The following is an 18,235-nucleotide window of genomic DNA, read 5'->3' as shown; positions in this document are numbered from 1 at the left end:
ATCAGCAACGCAGCAACAACTCTGTTGAGAGAACTACTGTCAAGCTAGCAACATTGGCCCCAACCTGACATTTTCAGTTTAAATGAGTAAGTATGATTACAAACATGCAACGGACAGAACAGGAATCCTAGTCACTAAGAGAAAAGTAGTAAGCAATTAGAAAAATAGTTTCAGCTTTAACTCTCAGACAAAAACATGTGAATTTACCACAAGGAATTCAAGTTTCATAATGCACAAAAGCAGCTCATCTTCCTTCCTTCCTCAGGGTAGTATCAGGAGGCTGGTTGGCACCCACCCACACCTATGTCACCGAGACAACAAGAACACTTTCCTCCCGCAGGAACACTTGCACTACTCCATGGTAGACCGAATAGTTCACAAAAATTAACATAAAATCACTTCAGAAAGAACACGGATGCTGAAAGATTCAACAAAGTACAGGCTGTAATTGCCATCTGTCATTAACACGTATGGCTTAGGAAAGGCATATTATATAAAAGCTAGAGAGGTGGGAGAGTGGCATATGTACAGCAGAGAGTAACTCAAATCAGTGTAAATATGAGGGCTCCTCTGCCCTCGTGAGCCCACGGCACACACCCGGCTAAAACCACAAAGCTGTAATATGACTTAGGTCCAACGGCTGGACCAACAGAGCCCTTAATCTGTGCCACTTCTCACACCCCAAAGATCTCCCATTCTGCAATGGCAGATGTCCCTTTTTGGGCAGCCAAAAATGGCAGATGCTCCACACTGAATCTACAGTCCTCATAGACAGCTAAATCCACTCTTCCTCCTCAGAGCTCATTTCAGCCAGCAGTATTTTCTATGGTTACACTGCTTTATTGCTAAATCTTAACTGGTGTTAAGTGTACAAACAACATCTGTCACGATGACTCTTTCAGACCAAGATGAAACCAATGTTTTCAGCTCCCAGTTGTTTAACAATCCGAGGACACAATTTGACTTAGATATCCTCAGAACCACCTGCCAGTTAACTACTACTGGAGAAATTTAGCCAAGAATGAGATAAGCAAGCTGTGGCCATCTTTGCTTCGCGAGGGGAGACTGAAAACCAGCACTTACTGAAATACAAAAAGAGAAGCTTCAGTAGTCAGCAAGACAGTAGTACAGTAGTGAAAAGCACAGTAAGGCAGAGCACATGAATATCCAAAGCATATCAAAATTAACGAATGGCGGAAGGAAACAGGCACATCCACCATCAAGCACTACCTCCTTTTCATGCTGTGCATCTCCTTCTCAGCAAGCAGACCTGGAAACTAACCCAGGTTCCCCAAACTGCAAGGCCAGGACGACAAATGCTCTCACCTCAGTCCAAAAGCCAGAGATGACGAGACACCATTCAAAACTAACCTGGGAGTAGAAGGTTGAAGCTGTGCGTGGGCTGCGAACAAAATCCATAAAGAAGGCCCCATCCTGAAGGCATCAGAGGAAGCAGGCCCAGTAATGGCAACAGCAACAGGAACAAGAAGATGAAGAAAAGCAAATACAAGGTTGTGCAAGTATGAAGCGACCACAGAGAGAAGGTATGAGAAGAATGCAAATCCCAAATAGACCCAGAATCCGGCAGAGCAGAGCAGGAGCATCAGGAGCTACTCACACACAAACCCTTTTTCTCTCTGGATCAAGACATTGCTTCTCCTTAGCACAGACACTTTTCCAAAGACTTGTAAACCGCACTGATTAGAAGCCAATTCAAAACCACAGCATTCCTTCACACTTCTTAGGAGAAAGACTTGAGCTCTAAACTGAATGGCTCTTCATTTCAAATGCAAAAGCTGAATAGCGATAGAGAAGCCTATGTAACTGCATGAGTAATGACACGTTTCAAAGGAAGGCCAGCTCTTTTCTAGTCTGTCAGTCATTCACATGATAAAGAGATAGAGGCAGAGAAACACTTCAGGAAGCGTACTTTTCCTCTCAAACGCAGGTTCTGGTACGGTGCAAAGGAAAGGGAAGAAAAATTCATCACAAAGATCTCACCAACGCTCTGTTTAATACCTTGTGCAAAATTAAACAGGTATTGCCTATCCTATGTTCCCTGCCTGCTTACAAATCCAGGCTGAATTTATCCCCTACTACTATTCTAAAATATGTCAAGATTCTCTTATCACAAAAGATGATACACTGGAACCCAACTAGGTTTTTGTTCCCTATTTGCAATTCTCTATTCTGTTCCCTAGGCAAAACATTTTATCTATAGCCTGCAGTTAAGAGGATGCTTGCCCTGGTACATATGTATAAAACATTTTCTGCAAAGAATTCATGCCAGGGTACATGGCTGGCAATTTACACAGTGCAGAAACCGAGCAGGCAATCGGTATCTGTAAGGGCAAAGACTCCCCAAACAGTTTATGCATCAAGCTAAATCACTGTGTTAAATCACTCCATATTGCCCAACAACTGCCTGCTGAAGTGACTTGTCAATGCTGTTCTGAAACAGAGAAGAGGTGGAGAGGGTGGTTCAATTTTGTTTTGGACCAGCTCCAGCGCTGAATAGCAACCTGGAAGAGCACTTGTTCTCTTGGCTGCTGACAGAGCACACAGCTGTGACAATTTGTCAGTACTTGGGCTGCAAGTCTCTGGACAGCCAGACATACTGCTGAGGAGCCTTAAAGCCATAATGAGCCATCAGCCATGCTGATGAGCCCTAAAGTGGTTGCATGTCCTGGAAGTATGCAGTGCACACTCGCTGATGTCTCCAAGCAAGCACAAAGTTGCCTGATAAGGCTACCTGTTCACTGGAATCTTTCCAGCAAGTGTGAGCTATCAATTTGGAGATCTCATCTGCTTCCCTCCAAGTCCCTGTGCGTAACTGTTCATAGGAGTGCTTATTACTGGAGTGTGAAAGGCTGTCCATTGATAACACAGTCTTCCAGATTTTACAGTAGCCTTCTAGAAAGGCTTTTTAGCATAGTTACTTTTAAAATTACAGGGAACAGCATTTGTTCATAGCACAAGGTCTGTGATATTGTTTCTAACACAATATTGTGCAAGTACACAGCAGCCACTGCCAAGAAAGCCAAGTTTTGCCTTTTCCCCCCTCTAGTATGCAGAGCAACTCGCCACAGCATTCTTCTGTCCTGTGTCTTATGTGGAATTTTCACCAGTTGTGGTGGTAGAAAGAGACATTTATAATTTCTATATTTAAAGGGGGAAGTCTGAAGAAGTTAACGTTCCTAAATGGTAAAAGAAGAAAATGCAAAGCATGAATTAGGATCTGGAAGTCTGCAAACGTGCCTCTAAAACTCAACTTCTGCACCTACTTTTTCCGAGGCTATAATCACCTGCTCCTTGTCTCTTCCATTGCAGAATGAGAAAGTTTCCAAAACAAATAGGTGTCTATTACTAAGATGACTGCAATTACTCTACCACTTCAACTAGCGTTATCCAGGTCTCCGGGATAACGTAACACCAGTGATGAAGGGACTTCTATACACAAAAGGCTGGATGTTGAAACATCACAGAAACACAGAATGGTTGAGGTTGGAAGGGACCTCTGCAGATCATCTAGTCCAACCTCCCTCCTCAAGCAGGGTCCTCTAGAGCAGGCAGCCCAGGACCGTGTCCAGACAGCTTTTGAATATCTCCAAGGACGGACACTCCACAGCCTCCCTGCGCAATCTGTTCCAGTGCTCAGTCACCCTCACAGGAAAGAAGTTTTTTCCTCATGTTCAGATGGAACTCCCTGCATTTCAGTTTGTGCCCGTTGCCTCTTGTCCTGTCGCTGGGCACCACTGAGAGTCTGGCCCCATCCTCTTGACACTCCCCCTTCAGATACTTGTACGCATTGATCAGATCCCCTTCAGTCTTCTCTTCTCCAGGCTGAACTGGCCCAACTCTCTCAGCCTTTCGACATAGGAGAGATGCTCCAGTCCCCATCTTTGTAGCCCTCCGCTGGACTCTCTCCAGTAGTGCCATGTCTCTCTTGTACTGGGGAGCCCAGAATTGGACACAGTACTCCAGGTGAGGCCTCACCAGGGCTGAGGAGAGGGGGAGCATCACCTCCCTCGACCTGCTGGCAACACTCTGCCTCAGGCACCCCAGGATCCCATTGGCCTTCTTGGCCACAAGGGCTCATTGCTGGCTCATGCTCAACTTATCCACCACGACTCCCAGGTCCTTCTCGGCAGAGCTGCTTTCCAGTAGGTCAGCCCCCAGCCTGTACTGGCGCATGGGGTTATTCCTCCCTAAGTGCAGGATCCTGCACTTCCCTTTGTTGAACTTTATGAGGTTCCTCTCTGCTCGTCTCTCCAGCCTGTCCAGGTCCCTCTGAATGGCAGCACAGCCTTCTGGTATATCAGCCATTCCTCCTAGTTTTGTATCATCAGTAAACTTGCTGAGGAGGCACTCTGTGCCTTCATCCAGGTCACTGATGAATAAGTTAAACAATACCGGATCCAGTATTGACCCCGGGGACACCGCTAGCTACAGGCCTCCAACTAGATTGTGTCACTGATCACAGCCCTCTAAGCTCTGCCATTCAGCCAGTTCTCAATCCACCTTATTGTCCACTCATTCAGCCCACACTTCCTGAGCTTGCCTAGGAGGATGTGACGGGAGACAGTGTCAAAAGCCTTGCTGAAGTTCAGGGAGACAACATCCACTGCTCTCCCCTCATCTACCCAGCCCATCATTCCATTATGGAAGGCTTCCAGATTGGTTAAGCATGATTTCCCCTTGGTGATGCTAAAAGAACAATACTGAAAGAGATGGATAAGTATCCGGACAGTTGATAGTAGGAATCAGAGAACTTTTCCTTTGCAATACTTTGATGGCTGAACCCAAAGACAGGTCATACTTTTAAGTGTTGCATCTTGGTTCAGTTCCTTGTTACTCCTGCTGGAAAACCGCCATGCTAGAATATGGAGGGAGGCAGGGGGGGACCTTTCCAGTTGGACTTGGAGGTGGAAATTTGACTCTCATGGCACTCACATGGCAGCTGACAGGAAAGCTAAGGGATAGCACAGCTTCTCTTTAAGTGTCTGAGGAGAGCAGCAGGAAGACAGTCTTCTTCAGCCTGGAGTCCAGTCAGAAAAGGAATGACATCTAAATCACCACCCAGGAACATGTCCTCTACTCCAAACAGAAGCAAGTACCTGGGGTTCCTGCTGTTAAAATTTCACTGAAGCTTCACACAACCATGGTCTAGAGCTTAATTTTGGTCTGCGAGACAGCCTCCATATCGATGCAGACAACACTGTATTTCTTAATCTAAAATCAAACCCTGACTGAAATGAAATACGCTGCCAGAAAAGAAAATGGAGGAATTAACAAAAGCCAGTTAAACTAGTAAAGCATGCTGAGGTAGTATCCCAGGGTTTTGATCTCACTGTCACAGTTTTAATGAAGAACTGAAGGATGGTTGTGCCCAAACCTCTCCTTAATGCCATTGCACACAAAGGCTTAAGGACACTCCAGGCATAGGCCCAGTCCTCTCGCCTGGTTAGATAATAAGATATGGTGTGCTGCAGCCATATGCTTAGAGGAGCAATCTATTTTTTTTCTTTTTATAATCCAATTATTTGAGAAATTCTCACATAAAAATAGCAACTAAAGAAAGACTAGAAAGTCTTTACCTTACGAGGGCTGTCCATATAGGTGGGCGTGATGGCAATGCTCCCACTCTCTGACGGCTGCCCAGAGCTCTTCCCAGACAGCACTGCTGCTTGCTGCTCCCCCAGGGTCCTGAAGCAAAGGAAGGAATTGAGTTTGTTCCAGTGTGCTCCATGTCAGCCTCTGCCTAAAGGCCACTGTTGCGGAGGGGTACTACCGTATTTTCAGACGTTTGCTTCCCCAAACTCTGAAGCACACAGTCAGTCCAATGTTTTATAAGTACTTTCTACCCACATATACAACATAGATCCTTGAACTTACTCAGTTTTCTTATGCGTATGTAACACCTCCTCATAATTTAAAAAAATATTCAAATCTTTTACACATTTAACAGCAACAGACCACTGTTTTAAACTGTGTTTTCAGTATATCTGGTATTAGTAATTCTGAGCTTCTTTGAACCATCATAGATCAATACTGAAAAAGAATCTCAAATTCCACAGGCATTTCAACAGACGTTATCTGTCCAAAGAATGTATTTTCTTCACAGATTGGCTATATTCATTACCCAGTGTTTACCCTGAGACTACTCTACTGGTATGGAATACTTGTGCACAGTTTTTTCCCAGCTAAGCTCTTCATACTTGATACAACTATAACAGCAAATCAGAAATGGATGCCTGTCTGATATGTGATGTAGTGAGATGCTGCAAAAAAAAAAAAAAAAAAGAGCTCCTTTTAAGTTACTAGAAATGTATTTCTCTAGCCTCTTTCCTACTTCCCTGTCTCTGGTATTCATTCTGGTACAGAAACATAATACAGGAAAATCCCTGGAAAAGTCCAGTATTTCCTCAGCCCAGCTTCAAGGATACTAAAGAAGCAGGATTCCAAATCCCTTTTTTTTCCCCAAGGCAAAGTCACCCCAATCTGCTTTAGCCAGTACAGAAGGAAGATATGTAGGAAGGATATTCTGGAGTGCTTCACGCAGCCTGGTTGCAGGGACTCACTTCTGACTGGCTTCCATCTCCAGCAGGGCTGAGAGGGCTGAGGTTCCTTTTTTCCCAATGGGAGGCCCAGCCTGCTCCAGAGAGTGGGTAGGAATTGGACCCGCAATCTGCAATCCTTTCATGGCAGATCCTTTCTGAAGGAGGAAAAATGGAAGCACAGACCTTGTCAAGCTAGGCTTAAGTAGTAAGCAAGGACACAACACCTCATGTCAGCAGGGCTTTAATAGGCACCTTTAAAAAGGGAGTTAAACCATAGGTACATGAGAAATGGACCAGCCTAGCGTCTTATATGGATGCTGTTCTCAAATAAAAGGGATACTGTTCTATAGATAAAAGTGGCTTTGCTCTGATATAAGTCACTCCATTCGGTAGGTGAATTTGAAGAGAATTTGATACACCGCAACTAGTTTTTGATGACTGCCTTTAAACTATTCTCCAGGAATTCAACCATACGGCTCTTTCTTCACATTCCTTTTCCTAAGTGTGCAGCACACAGCCAACCCAGCTAGAAGTTACCAGCTCCAGTCCCTCAAAAATTCCTTCTCGGCAATGATCTGCACCACAAGTTGCAATAATGTGCACAGTCTAACCGTAACCACAACACAAAGCAATGCACATTTGCAAAGAGGTGGCACCAGACTTGTGCCAAGAGCAGACCAGATGAGGAAAAAACAGAGCATCTAGAGGCTAAGGCACAGTACGCTGTGCAGAAGCATTTCACTGCACGTTGAGTGAGCTAACTCTGTTCCGTTTCTGGTTCCAGTCACGGCAGCATGGGGGGTTACTCATCGGCAAATTTAATTAGTTTCATTAGTTTGGGAGTAGCAAGGTGCTGACGTGGCCGTACTATTTCAAATCTGGAATAGCATGTCTGTAGGCATGGGACTGTGCTGTACATACAGATACACAAACACCCACATGCACATACATCCCGTTTTGCTTGGAGTTGGCTCAAGTACGTCTGCTAATGCTTCGTCAGACCACGCAGATAAACTCAGTGGATGGCAAATGACTGCAACAGGACAAAGGTGTCTCCTACACTCAGCTTCTCACCCAGCGAAAAGTTGACTCACTCGAATCATTCTGTCAGATCGATGGCGTCGACGAATGCGGTTCAAACCCTCCACAAAGCGAATGAAGCCATCCAGGAGCTGCCACTCCTCCTCATCAGAGCGGGGCTTGTCTCCATACACATCGCAGTGCACTTCTCCTTCCATAATGCGTTTTGTGGCACTGATGCAGGCAGGCAGAAGCAGAAAGCGGGTCCTCCAAAATTTCAGTGACTCAATAAGGCTGAAGGAAGGAACACAGAAGACAGACAGGACAGAGTTCACCACAGCTTCCTACGAATGATTTTACAGTAAGTAAAACGTATATCTATCAGCTGTAAATTTCAGCATGTACAGTAAATTGTCATTTTGCTATCCCTGTGCGAGAAAGAGCAGACCATGCAATGGAGTGGCCAGCAAGATGAATAACACTGGGAAGTATTCCAACACATTGATATGCAGAAGAGAACACAATCCCATCTTCAGAATAGTTACATCTTACAGATATATTTCCTTTACTGTAAGAGGTAGGCTACACAGGCTTTTCCTCCAGAAATAAGCAAAGAAAAAGGAATGTCAGAGGTATATGTTAGGGCCACAGAAGCAGGTTGAGACCTGAAAAGAAACAAAGATACAAAAAGACTAGCTTTGTTTTGAGAAGATATCAAAAAGGCTATTGACACTGTCAGAGATGTTCCACATGGCCAATGAGAGCCTGTCCTAAATAGTTTAGGAGTATGATTACAGTCAAGCTAAGCCGAGGACTCAAACAAGCCTCCAACAGTTTCAAAACTAAATGGAAGCTTTGAGTCAGATACAGAAATGAGTAAGAAGCCAAGAAAAGCATCTGAGGGGTGTAAAATGTCATATTTCTTTGCATTTGTAGCGGAGGAAAAAATAGTTCGTACTGAATTTTTTGATTAAGACTCTGTATCAAGGATCAGATAATGCAACAGCAATGCTGATACGCTCACGCAAGGGTAACAAAGCCACTAGCAGTGTACAAGCGAAATCAGGCCAGCCACTCTCCCTGGAGTACTGAGCTTTTGTAGGCTGAACTTGTTAAAGAAATTTTAGGTCAAAAAAGAAAAAAGGAAATTAGGACACAGAACAGTCTGGATGGAAAAGGAGCTCTCACCTGAAATCCTCAGAGCCAGCAGAGCAGATATACTGATCCAAGTAATTCCATTTGTACTCTTCCAGTCGCTCATGGGAAAATTCTACCCAGCAAGAGACAAATTCAGAATCAGAGTGCGAGGGACACAAGCTGTACGTGTAGTTTATCTGAGCAGATTCATACGGATACCTAAAAGAGACAAAGCAAACCTTAATTTCAGCATCATCAATAGCAGTGCTTCTCTTTCTTCTGCTAAAGAGAGAGGAGGCTCTATAATTCATTCTTTCAAGCAAGTATAGACAGTTGAAAGAGCATGTTCATCTGAAACATTTAATAGCAAACGGCTCAACTAAAGGGATACTCACTTTGGCAGGTATCGAGTCACAGTAATTATTTTGTCTTTTAACGTTACTTTGTGGAAAGTACGGCCCATGCTCAGCCAGTACTGATCTTCTTCCTCTGGCCGATTTCTTGATACAAGACCTAATTGTGCAAAGCAAAACATACACCTTTTTAAGCTTACTGCAATAGTCAGAACTTTGCCAGCAAACCACATCCATAGAAAAAGACCAGGATCGGGTTTCCGAACTCGGACATAAACTAAGAGCCATCTTTCAGGTCATCTTTTCTAAGAGCTGTTTGCACGACGAGCCTTATGTTCTTACAATTAACGTTTGCTAATGTCACAACCAAAGACGAAGGACATTTGCAATTTGTACACCACCAGTATAGACTTTCCCTGGGAAAGACAACTAGACATCAGACAACATGAAGTGCTGAGACGCTGGTGGATATGATGGTAAAGCTGGGCTCCACTTTCCCTTTCTCTCTGTACTTCATTCCTGGATTTAGCTACTTAAGCTCGACACTTTACCAAAGAAGCCTTTGCTGCTCATTCCCAAAGCAGAGAATAAAAACTATATCCTGTTTGTGGGTACGCCCTTCTCTATGAGCTCTGACTTGTCTAAGATGAGAATGTTCAAAAAAAGGTTTGAGGTCAGTCAGATTCTCTTAAGGGAATATGAGACCCTTCCAACCCGCTCCCAGGCCTCTGGGGTCTAACCAGGTTTAGCTGACTCATGATTTTAGGACAGTGAAGTTTTATCTGCTCACCTGAGACTTTCAGCTATTTTAGAGTTAGGAAACTGTTTCCAGACTAACTTTCAGATAAATACATTTTGGAGGTTTTGGTCTGTCTTATAGAGACGTGCCTGCCCTGCAGTCACCACGTGCATTGTGTTTAAGATGTATTCACCCAAACTGCATTCAAGTCATACTTCTTTTGGGTTCACCCTTACAAATATAAGGCTTTTTTTTTTTTTTTTTAATCACAGTGAAAACGCTCCTTTTCCTCTATCCTGCACCTGTTCCTTGAAGGTGCATCTGAGTTGTTTGTGCTGCCTCACATCCGGCTCTCTACCTCCAAAGGTTGTCATTTAACAATACAAAATAAGAACAAAGAATGAACAAAGAGCTAAAACGAGCACCTAGGTTACCGGCATTGGTGGAAGGAGAGAAAGACAAAAGACTACACGGTCAATACAAAACCACTCACCTCTGCTGTAAAGGGGACTGCTGCTGAGTGGGGGTGGCACAGCTGTGGCTGGTTTCTGTGGTTTGGATTGCACGATAATTTGATAGCCTTGCATGAGACGCTGACAAATAAACTCCTCAAACACCTGCTGGGCTGTCATCTGCACCCCTTCCTCATCTCTCCTGAACACAAAGGTTAAGAAGGAGACTAGAATAAGGGAACTGACCATACACCTATTCTTAGCTCTGTCTTTCCTAACGGAGGATTTCCTTCCTGCACTGGGATCTGTGCAAGTGGAGCCCTCTGCCTGAGAAAACCAACCTGCAGAAACTGTAAAGAAGAATAGGTACCTTTCTGTTGTTTAAAACAGGTGATGGTTAGCTGTCTGGCAACATTTATTAATGCCTTTGAAAGCAGTTTTGAAACTTATTACAGGCACTGAATCCACAAAAGAGATTTTCTTACAGCAGCTGTTAAACTTCCAACGAATTTATCAATGATCACTTTAATAGCACTTTCCAGAGAATCTCAGCGCAACTTGCAAACATTCAGCAGAACTCAGAAGGGTGGGGGCTTCGCTCTGTCCCAGAAAGGCAAGTCTAGAGCAGAGACAGATTAAATGACAGATCAAGCACCAACCAGCAGCTAAGATGAGGAGAGACTCCACATCACTATGTCATTACATCTATTTCTGCTCTCCTGAACTTTGCCCTCCTGCTGTAAATGAGCATGGCATTTCTTTAATCCTGCTATTTACTAGGAGGACTCAAACGTTTCAGTCACCTTGACTAGTTTGTCTGATGCTCTGGAAATTGTGGAAAGTTCAAAAGATGTTTAAAAAGATGACACAGCTTCGGAAAGACAAAGCAATTAAAGAATAGTTACCAGAGATTTGCAAGAGAAGCTCAGAAGCTCTATTTATCCCATTAACACTGTTTTCCTCCAAAATGCTTTCAACTAAGCATCTCTAGAAGTGGGGATAAGCGTCTTAAATATTGTGTATGCATGCACATTTGTTCATTTAGCAATTCCAAAATACTTGCTGGAAAAGAGATTAACAAAGGTGATAGTTTGGGATTTTTTTTTTTGATTAAAGAGATTCAGAGAAGTAAAATTCTGCACTCAAACCACTTCCAACACAAAATCTGCTGAAAACAATACTGTCAGATGGTAACATCAGAAAAGGTGCAAAGTTACCACTGAAAAGGGAAAATTAAGTATTCTGCTGCCAACTATGTTGGCAACTCGTCCTTCTCTTGTACAGACTCCAAAGCACTCCTCTTCCATCAACTGCGCCTTAAGCATTTTGATTCAGTTCAGGATACATTACAGAGAAGGTGCTGGCAAACCTGTCGATGTCAGCTTCTGGGAGGAGATCATAGCAGCCCTCTGTGTAATCGTTCTGCAGACTCTGACGGTCGGGAAAGTAGTCCGTAGTAAGAGGGAGACATGCCGGAGTAGTAAGAGATTTCCAGTCCACTCCAACTGTACAACAGAAGCCTGGCACTACGGGGGGAGCAGACAGCGTCAGAACTGCCTCGTTGTATAATTGGTGGGGGAGACAATGGGGGCATATATGGTCACCCAAAAAAATTAGGGTGCAGAGGGAGATGAGAGAAACATGTGAAGAGGAAAGTTGGAAAGAACGAGGGACAAGTGCAGAGTTGGCATAAAGTCAACAGGGACAAAAAGAGGATGGAATGGAAATGGAAAACGAAAGTAAGAGGGGAGGAAGGGAGGGAGAGAAAGAGACAGAGTTTGTTAAACAATGCAGCGCACATGCTAATTTAATCCCATCATGCAAATGGGATTCAAAGTTAATATGCTTAATTTTCTGTTGACTTAAAGCTAGAGCTGACATAGCCATTGCTCTGCCAAAATTACAGCGAGTCAGGTGCAATTGCAGATTACAAATAAAAAAACCAGATCAACATTCCAAGTCTGAACAAGAAAATCAGACTAGCTTCGCGCCTTAGATAACTGTACAAGGAGCTGAGGATGGGGAGAGAAAGAACGACAGGCTGGTCTGCTTCTGGCATAGTACAACAGCAGAAAGGGGATATTTCTAGAGTTATAAAAACAGAAGATAGATTGAGAGGGGTGGGAAGATGAGAAAAATAGTAATTTGGAAAGCACTCCTTTTCTGCACCCCTTCCCAGAGTTATGTTGCAATTTCAAGATTCTGCAGATCTAAAATCAGACATTAAAAAGTGAAAGCTGACTAATTATATCAAATCATCCCTTTGCTACTGTGCTACATTCTGACCTGCCTCAACCAATCCATACCAAGGCACTAAGCCAAATGCTAATTCCTAACTTATTGTCACAGAGATCTTAAAGATAAAAATATATATATTTTATAATGAAGATGTTAACATTAATGGGCAGAACTCTGTGCAAGAAAATTATAAAAGATAGACTGCTATAGATAAAATGTTTTCTTAATTAGTCACACACTTGTTTCTGTATTAGATGAAGGCACGTAATTCTCAGTAAATAGTACTAAATGCAGAAACTGACTGCGCTACTTCTGCTTCAATTAGCTGGTGCCAAGCAAACCTTTCATTCTGAGAAGCAGATAAGAGTTCAGCAGGTTTTTGCATAATAGTCTCTGGTAAGGAAAGAACTGTGGAAGTGACATGACAACCAGCTTCAGAAATTCTTAAGAGCTGTAGAACTGCAATCTCAGTGAGATACACAATACAGGGAGATCCTGCCAGTTACTGCAGAGCAAAACTCTTGCCAAAAGCCAAGTAGGCTTCCCGATTTCTTGCCTACCACCTCCTGATGCTTCTAGACTTGCACATGCCCTTTTCTTCCCTATCCTCCCCCCATGCGAACCTGCTTTACAAACCTTCCTTCTGCTTACTTGGATCTGGAGAGTTAGAAACAGCATCTTCCAGTGAATCCTTGTTCTGAGTTTTGAGATTCATCCCTACAAGGAAAAAGTACATTGCATATTTTAAGCAGTCGTGTGCACTTTACTTTCATCTTTCATTCCAAATAAAAATAAATCAAAAGCATGCAAATGTTTTAAGAATATGACAGCATTTCTCTCCCTGAGAAGAACTCGGGGTTCTGCACAGCAGAAAAATACACAAAACCAATCAATGGGAAAGCAAGATATCTTCACTGAAATTCAAACACATTAGCAGTGTTCAAGAATTAAAAAACAACCAAAACCAATCTCCCTAAAATGGTGATACACATCTTTAAAATCATATACCATTAAAAAAAGCAAATAAAATAGTTACAGCTGACTCCTTTTTATTTTAGCTTGCTAATCTCAGAAGCTAATTATACTTTTAAATCCACTCAGTACACAAAAACAAAAAGTTTTTGATCAGCTTTCTCATTCTAGGAAAAAGTGATGAGTTAAGAGGAAGAATGTCATAAAACACAGGAGCAGCAAGAAAAGAAATTACAACAGAATTCACCTACTGAAAGGAAAAAAAATCTTTCTCTTTCTCGAGAGAGAGATTTAATAAAAAGTCCAAGAAATTTATCAAAATCACAATACAGATTTACTACAACCCCCAACATTTTTTGGCATAAGCTGCCAGTACCCACTTCCCCTCCCGGCCTGAAGGGGAAAAACAAAACAAATAGATGATCTTTTTGATTCAGTAAACACAAATGATCTTATTATCCTTTCCCAGGCTAATAATTCGGAAAATATTAAGCCTTTATTGCCCCTAAACAGGCCCAAAACATTAGAGACTTTTTAGAGGTAAACATGTCTGAAAAGGAAATGATTTTCATTATGTTTCAAATTTTTAAGATATACCTAGGCCCATACTTCTCTAACAAAGAATAAGAAGAGAGTTGATTTATCCATTGTAAAAGAAGATAAAATGATAACTATTGAAGAAACGTCCTGCTTTTCAGCAAAATTCAGTTAGTGATTTATGCTAAGCCAAAGACTAATAATAGACTTAGACTAATGAAAAATTACATTTAAGTCTTGATTAGGACTTAAAGACTCTGATTTTTTCATTGTCAAATGGACTGGTTCTAAGGAGCCTGTTAGACAACCTGGAGAACAAAAACCGAACGTATGGCTCCGGGAACACTAAGCCTACACAACACCACGCTACCCTCTGCCCATTTCTTCCCGGTCCCTGTTCCGCATCTTTCTGCTGTACTTGCGTACACGTCTGTGTAGTTACAGTGAAACAATCCACCCAGGAAAGAAAAACCCCAGTCACTCTTCAGCTGGATCAGTTCCCCGAGCTGGTCCTGCATGTACGTATGTAGCTGCATAAACAGCGGTTCTGGCACAAGAGAGAAAATGAGCAGCTGAAGAGACAAGGAAATTTGCTGGCTTAAAAAGCATACATCAAAATGCAAACTTCAGGAGGCCTCTGAACATGTAAAGGAGCCATTTTTATAAAACTGGCTTATGTAGATTTATCCAGGAAATACATATCAAAATCATAGCTGCTATTCTAAGTCGTGTTTACTAACAGAAAGGATGGGTATCTGCTTCTGCCACCATGCCAGTACAACAGAACAAGACGACACATCAAATTGGCATTCATCTTCCACCAACTACTCTGATGCCATCTGCCATCTAGTTAGGGAACTGCAGCAAGATTTATGTGCTGCGAACTGCCAACTACCATCTGCGGGACAGCAGCGACAGCATGCTGAATGTCAGTGTAAATAGATGGGGTAATTTGTCACTGTGAAGCACATGTTGCAGCAAAACATGCTGCAGGCAGCAGAGAAGAACCAATCAAACTCACTGAGAAAACATATTCTGGGAGGAAAAAAAAAGCCTGTTTCATTTCATAGGTGACTCAAGTCATAAGGGAGAAATAAAAGGCAAATCACTGAGTCACACTGTGGCAGCTGCAGATGGCTGGGAGCGTTTAGTCGGGGAAGGTGCTCATAACGACTTCCACAAAGACAGACAGACGCAGATTAACTTCCACCATATCCATGATTTATAGGCAATTTGCAGATGTGAAAGACTTCTACAAAATGCAAGTATGTTTATTGCCAGGATATTCTCTGCATCTACGCTGTCCAAATTATATCCAGCAGCTGAAAAGAAGTTTAACAATTGCCAGAACAAAGTCTATCTGAAAGGCAAAAAAAAGTAAAGCAAGAAAATAAAACGCATTAAAATGAAACGCACAGAACGAACAACAGAACAGAAATCACTTTTAAAGTGATTTCTTTAAAAACTAGACAAGACAGACATAATCAAAACAAGTCTGCTAACAAAACTCCTTTCTGGTTTTGCAAGGTGTGAGGATAGGGGAAAAGCATAGTTCTTTTCCTCCAACTATATTTTAGAAGGGGGAATTAAAAAAAAATATATCTTTAAATTGGTTTTGAGAAAAGAACAGAAGTCTCAAATGTCATCATCCAAAAGATCAACAATTGTTTCCAGGTATCCTATCTAAAAAATACAGGCATCAAATCGGAAGGTATGCTGCAAAAAAACCCCGCAGACAACTAACATAACAGAATGCTTAGTGTGGCATATTGTTCCACGCATAGGATTCAAATGAAGTTTTGAAAAATTTCTACTTATCCAGATCTCTGTGTAAAACACACACCACTAATAATCTTTAACTGAATGCATAAAAACGTGTCCTAACATCTCAGAAATGTGATTAAATATTTTGGACTGTGTGAGTAACATTTTGTATAAGCAGTGCCACATTCAAGTGCTTAAAATCTGAAGAAAGTGCTCTGCTGGATAATGACTAAAAATGCTAGAAAATACTACATCTCGGAATTTACCATATAAAATAAAACCTTTTTTTTTTTTTTAAATAGCTCAAAACGTAGATTTGACCAAACTTTGTTCTCTCCATCAACTTGTATATCTAAAAATACATATTCAAACAAGTTTCTTAATCCAAAGGGTGACACCTTAAGGCAACTCCCCCCCCCCGAAAAAGAGTTCTGAACAATACCAGTTCAAATTTAGTTATTTTTCAGGTCTGGATGTTAATGCCTTGCTATTGTTGGAACTAAGCAACTGCCCGAAAACTTCTTAGATGTAAACAACCAGCTTCTTCCTGATACTAAAGCTTTATAAGACATTGCTAGAGAAATAGAGAGACGTAAAAAACTAAACCAAAAACAAAACAAAAAAACCCACACATGCACACACACACACACAAAAAACAGAACATACCAAGAAGTCCAAGTAAGAGCATCAACTGATCACTAAAAGCTGAAAATTGCTCTTCCATTATTATTTATTTTTCATAACCCCTGGTCCAGCCACTTTCCATGATTTAGGGCTCTATTATTTTGTCACTGCTAATACGGGCCTCTTCTCCCATTTTCCATGCCCTACCATTGCTTTATTACCTGCACCGTTGCTACCAGTCAGACCATTAGAGTACTCTTCTGTTCCCCCGAAGCTCAGGAAAGAAGCACTGTCACCTGGATGACGAGAGCTGACATGTCTAAAGAAAAACAAAACAGCCTGTATTTTACAGAAACACTTTCCTCACTCAAGCTAATTCCTTGCTTTTAATAAGACCCCATAAACAAGTAAGTAATCAGCCTGCCATCTCAGCTGAGCCTTTGGTGAAAACATGCTCCTAATGATGTTTCCAGAGACCATAACAGGCACAAAAGCAGCACAGAAAAGGCTGTATCACTATGGGGCTTCTGTCCATATCGTTTTGGTCTGCCTCTAGCAATGACCAATGCAGTATTTTCACAGGATGGTGGGGTGCAAGCTACTCATATGCCTCCCAGGAGAGAAATAAAGCTACGTTACTTATTTACAGATCTGAATTCATGGTGTAGAAAACAAACATTCCAGACTGAGCAAATTGCTTTGGATGATCGTGTCACCCACAGAGATATGCAAGTGATCCAGAAAGACAATCATCAAGAATATGACAGCAGAAAAGACTGATGTTAATGACTAGAAATTTTAACACACTAGGATGTACTTATGAAGTAATAAAAAGGCAATAGATCCTTTTATTTAAAGTAGAACTGGAGCGTGAAAAGTTGGTGAGGACGATAAAACATTAAAATTATGCAGCTTGGAAAGAAATCAGAGAATCCCAAAGGATACTATAACATATAAGACAAGACAATAATTTTCCTATGAAAGAAAAAAAAAAATGCATGGAAGAATAATTAGGCCATGTGATGTCCCAAAGGACTGCTCAAAGAGAGCAAGGGAAAAAAAAATGGAAATTGAAGAAGGAGAGGATCTTGGCTAGAACCTCAGTCACCCTTGACATTTATAGGCAGTAAATAACCAGAACATTTACAAGCATGCAAGAGGAAAGAAATATGCAGCAGGAAAAAACCTGTTAAAACTAATGATGAAAGAAATTAACTTACTGGCAATTCTAAAGTTGCCTAAGCTACCAAAACGCTTTTGGTAAACAACCTTTAATAAGGGAGTTAAAACATGGACAACATGTTATCAAAAAAGAATAATCGGATAAAAAGCAGGTAAGAGAATAAGTGGAGGTTGGAGAATAACTGAGCAGCTTGACAGATGAGCTAGATGAAGTGAAGGCCCCAATCTCCCTCACTGTAAAAACTGCTTTCCCCCTTCCAAAACACTGGGATCTTTCTCCCCTCTCAGAGCCAACAGGTCAATATATAAGCTCCCAATACAGACCAAGGCTTGTGCTTTAAGAACACAGATATTTTCATTTGCAGTCCACCCCGATGTTTGCCACAGATGCATTTCTTACTAACACGGGCAAGACAGAACTGAATGGACAGGATTGAAATTGCTAAACAGTTGCTGCGAGACAAAGCTATACCCCGTGCTAGAAGCGTTCTGTTCTGGGCTGAAGGTCATAGCTATTGGGATAATAAGCCCAGGCAGTGGTAAGGCAATTTTGAACGATCCCATCAATGACGCGTTGTACTGCTCAGGCATCTCAAACTCTCCATGAGAAACCCCACCTTCCCCAAATTAGGGGAGGTAAACTTTCTCCAGATTTGC

General features: G+C 42.0%; 1 protein-coding gene across 19 annotated transcripts in view; it reads right to left on the bottom strand.

The window, feature by feature from the left end:
- DEPDC5 (DEP domain containing 5, GATOR1 subcomplex subunit) overlaps window positions 1–18,235 on the bottom strand; it is a 50,259-nt gene that overhangs the window by 12,753 nt on the left and 19,271 nt on the right. For 5 of the 19 annotated variants that reach the window (XM_068911807.1, XM_009687432.2, XM_068911805.1 and 2 more), the window contains exons 24-32: window positions 16,618–16,715; window positions 13,151–13,216; window positions 11,631–11,787; window positions 10,303–10,463; window positions 9,113–9,230; window positions 8,769–8,936; window positions 7,655–7,874; window positions 6,582–6,715; window positions 5,598–5,706 (exon numbers count right to left, since the gene is read on the bottom strand). In XM_068911807.1, coding sequence (XP_068767908.1) covers window positions 5,598–5,706; window positions 6,582–6,715; window positions 7,655–7,874; window positions 8,769–8,936; window positions 9,113–9,230; window positions 10,303–10,463; window positions 11,631–11,787; window positions 13,151–13,216; window positions 16,618–16,715 — 1,231 coding nt within the window. Of the gene's footprint in view, window positions 1–1,371; window positions 1,435–5,597; window positions 5,707–6,581; window positions 6,716–7,654; window positions 7,875–8,768; window positions 8,937–9,112; window positions 9,231–10,302; window positions 10,464–11,606; window positions 11,815–13,135; window positions 13,217–16,617; window positions 16,716–18,235 lie in introns of all 19 variants that reach the window. The other 14 variants (XM_068911800.1, XM_068911799.1, XM_009687430.2 and 11 more) reach the window with 7 other exon arrangements.

Source organism: Struthio camelus, chromosome 17 (assembly GCF_040807025.1).
Source record: "Struthio camelus isolate bStrCam1 chromosome 17, bStrCam1.hap1, whole genome shotgun sequence".
Taxonomy (NCBI): Eukaryota; Metazoa; Chordata; class Aves; order Struthioniformes; family Struthionidae; genus Struthio; species Struthio camelus.
The sequence above is the reverse complement of the archived record's forward strand: the minus strand, read 5'-3'. Positions and strand labels throughout refer to the sequence as shown.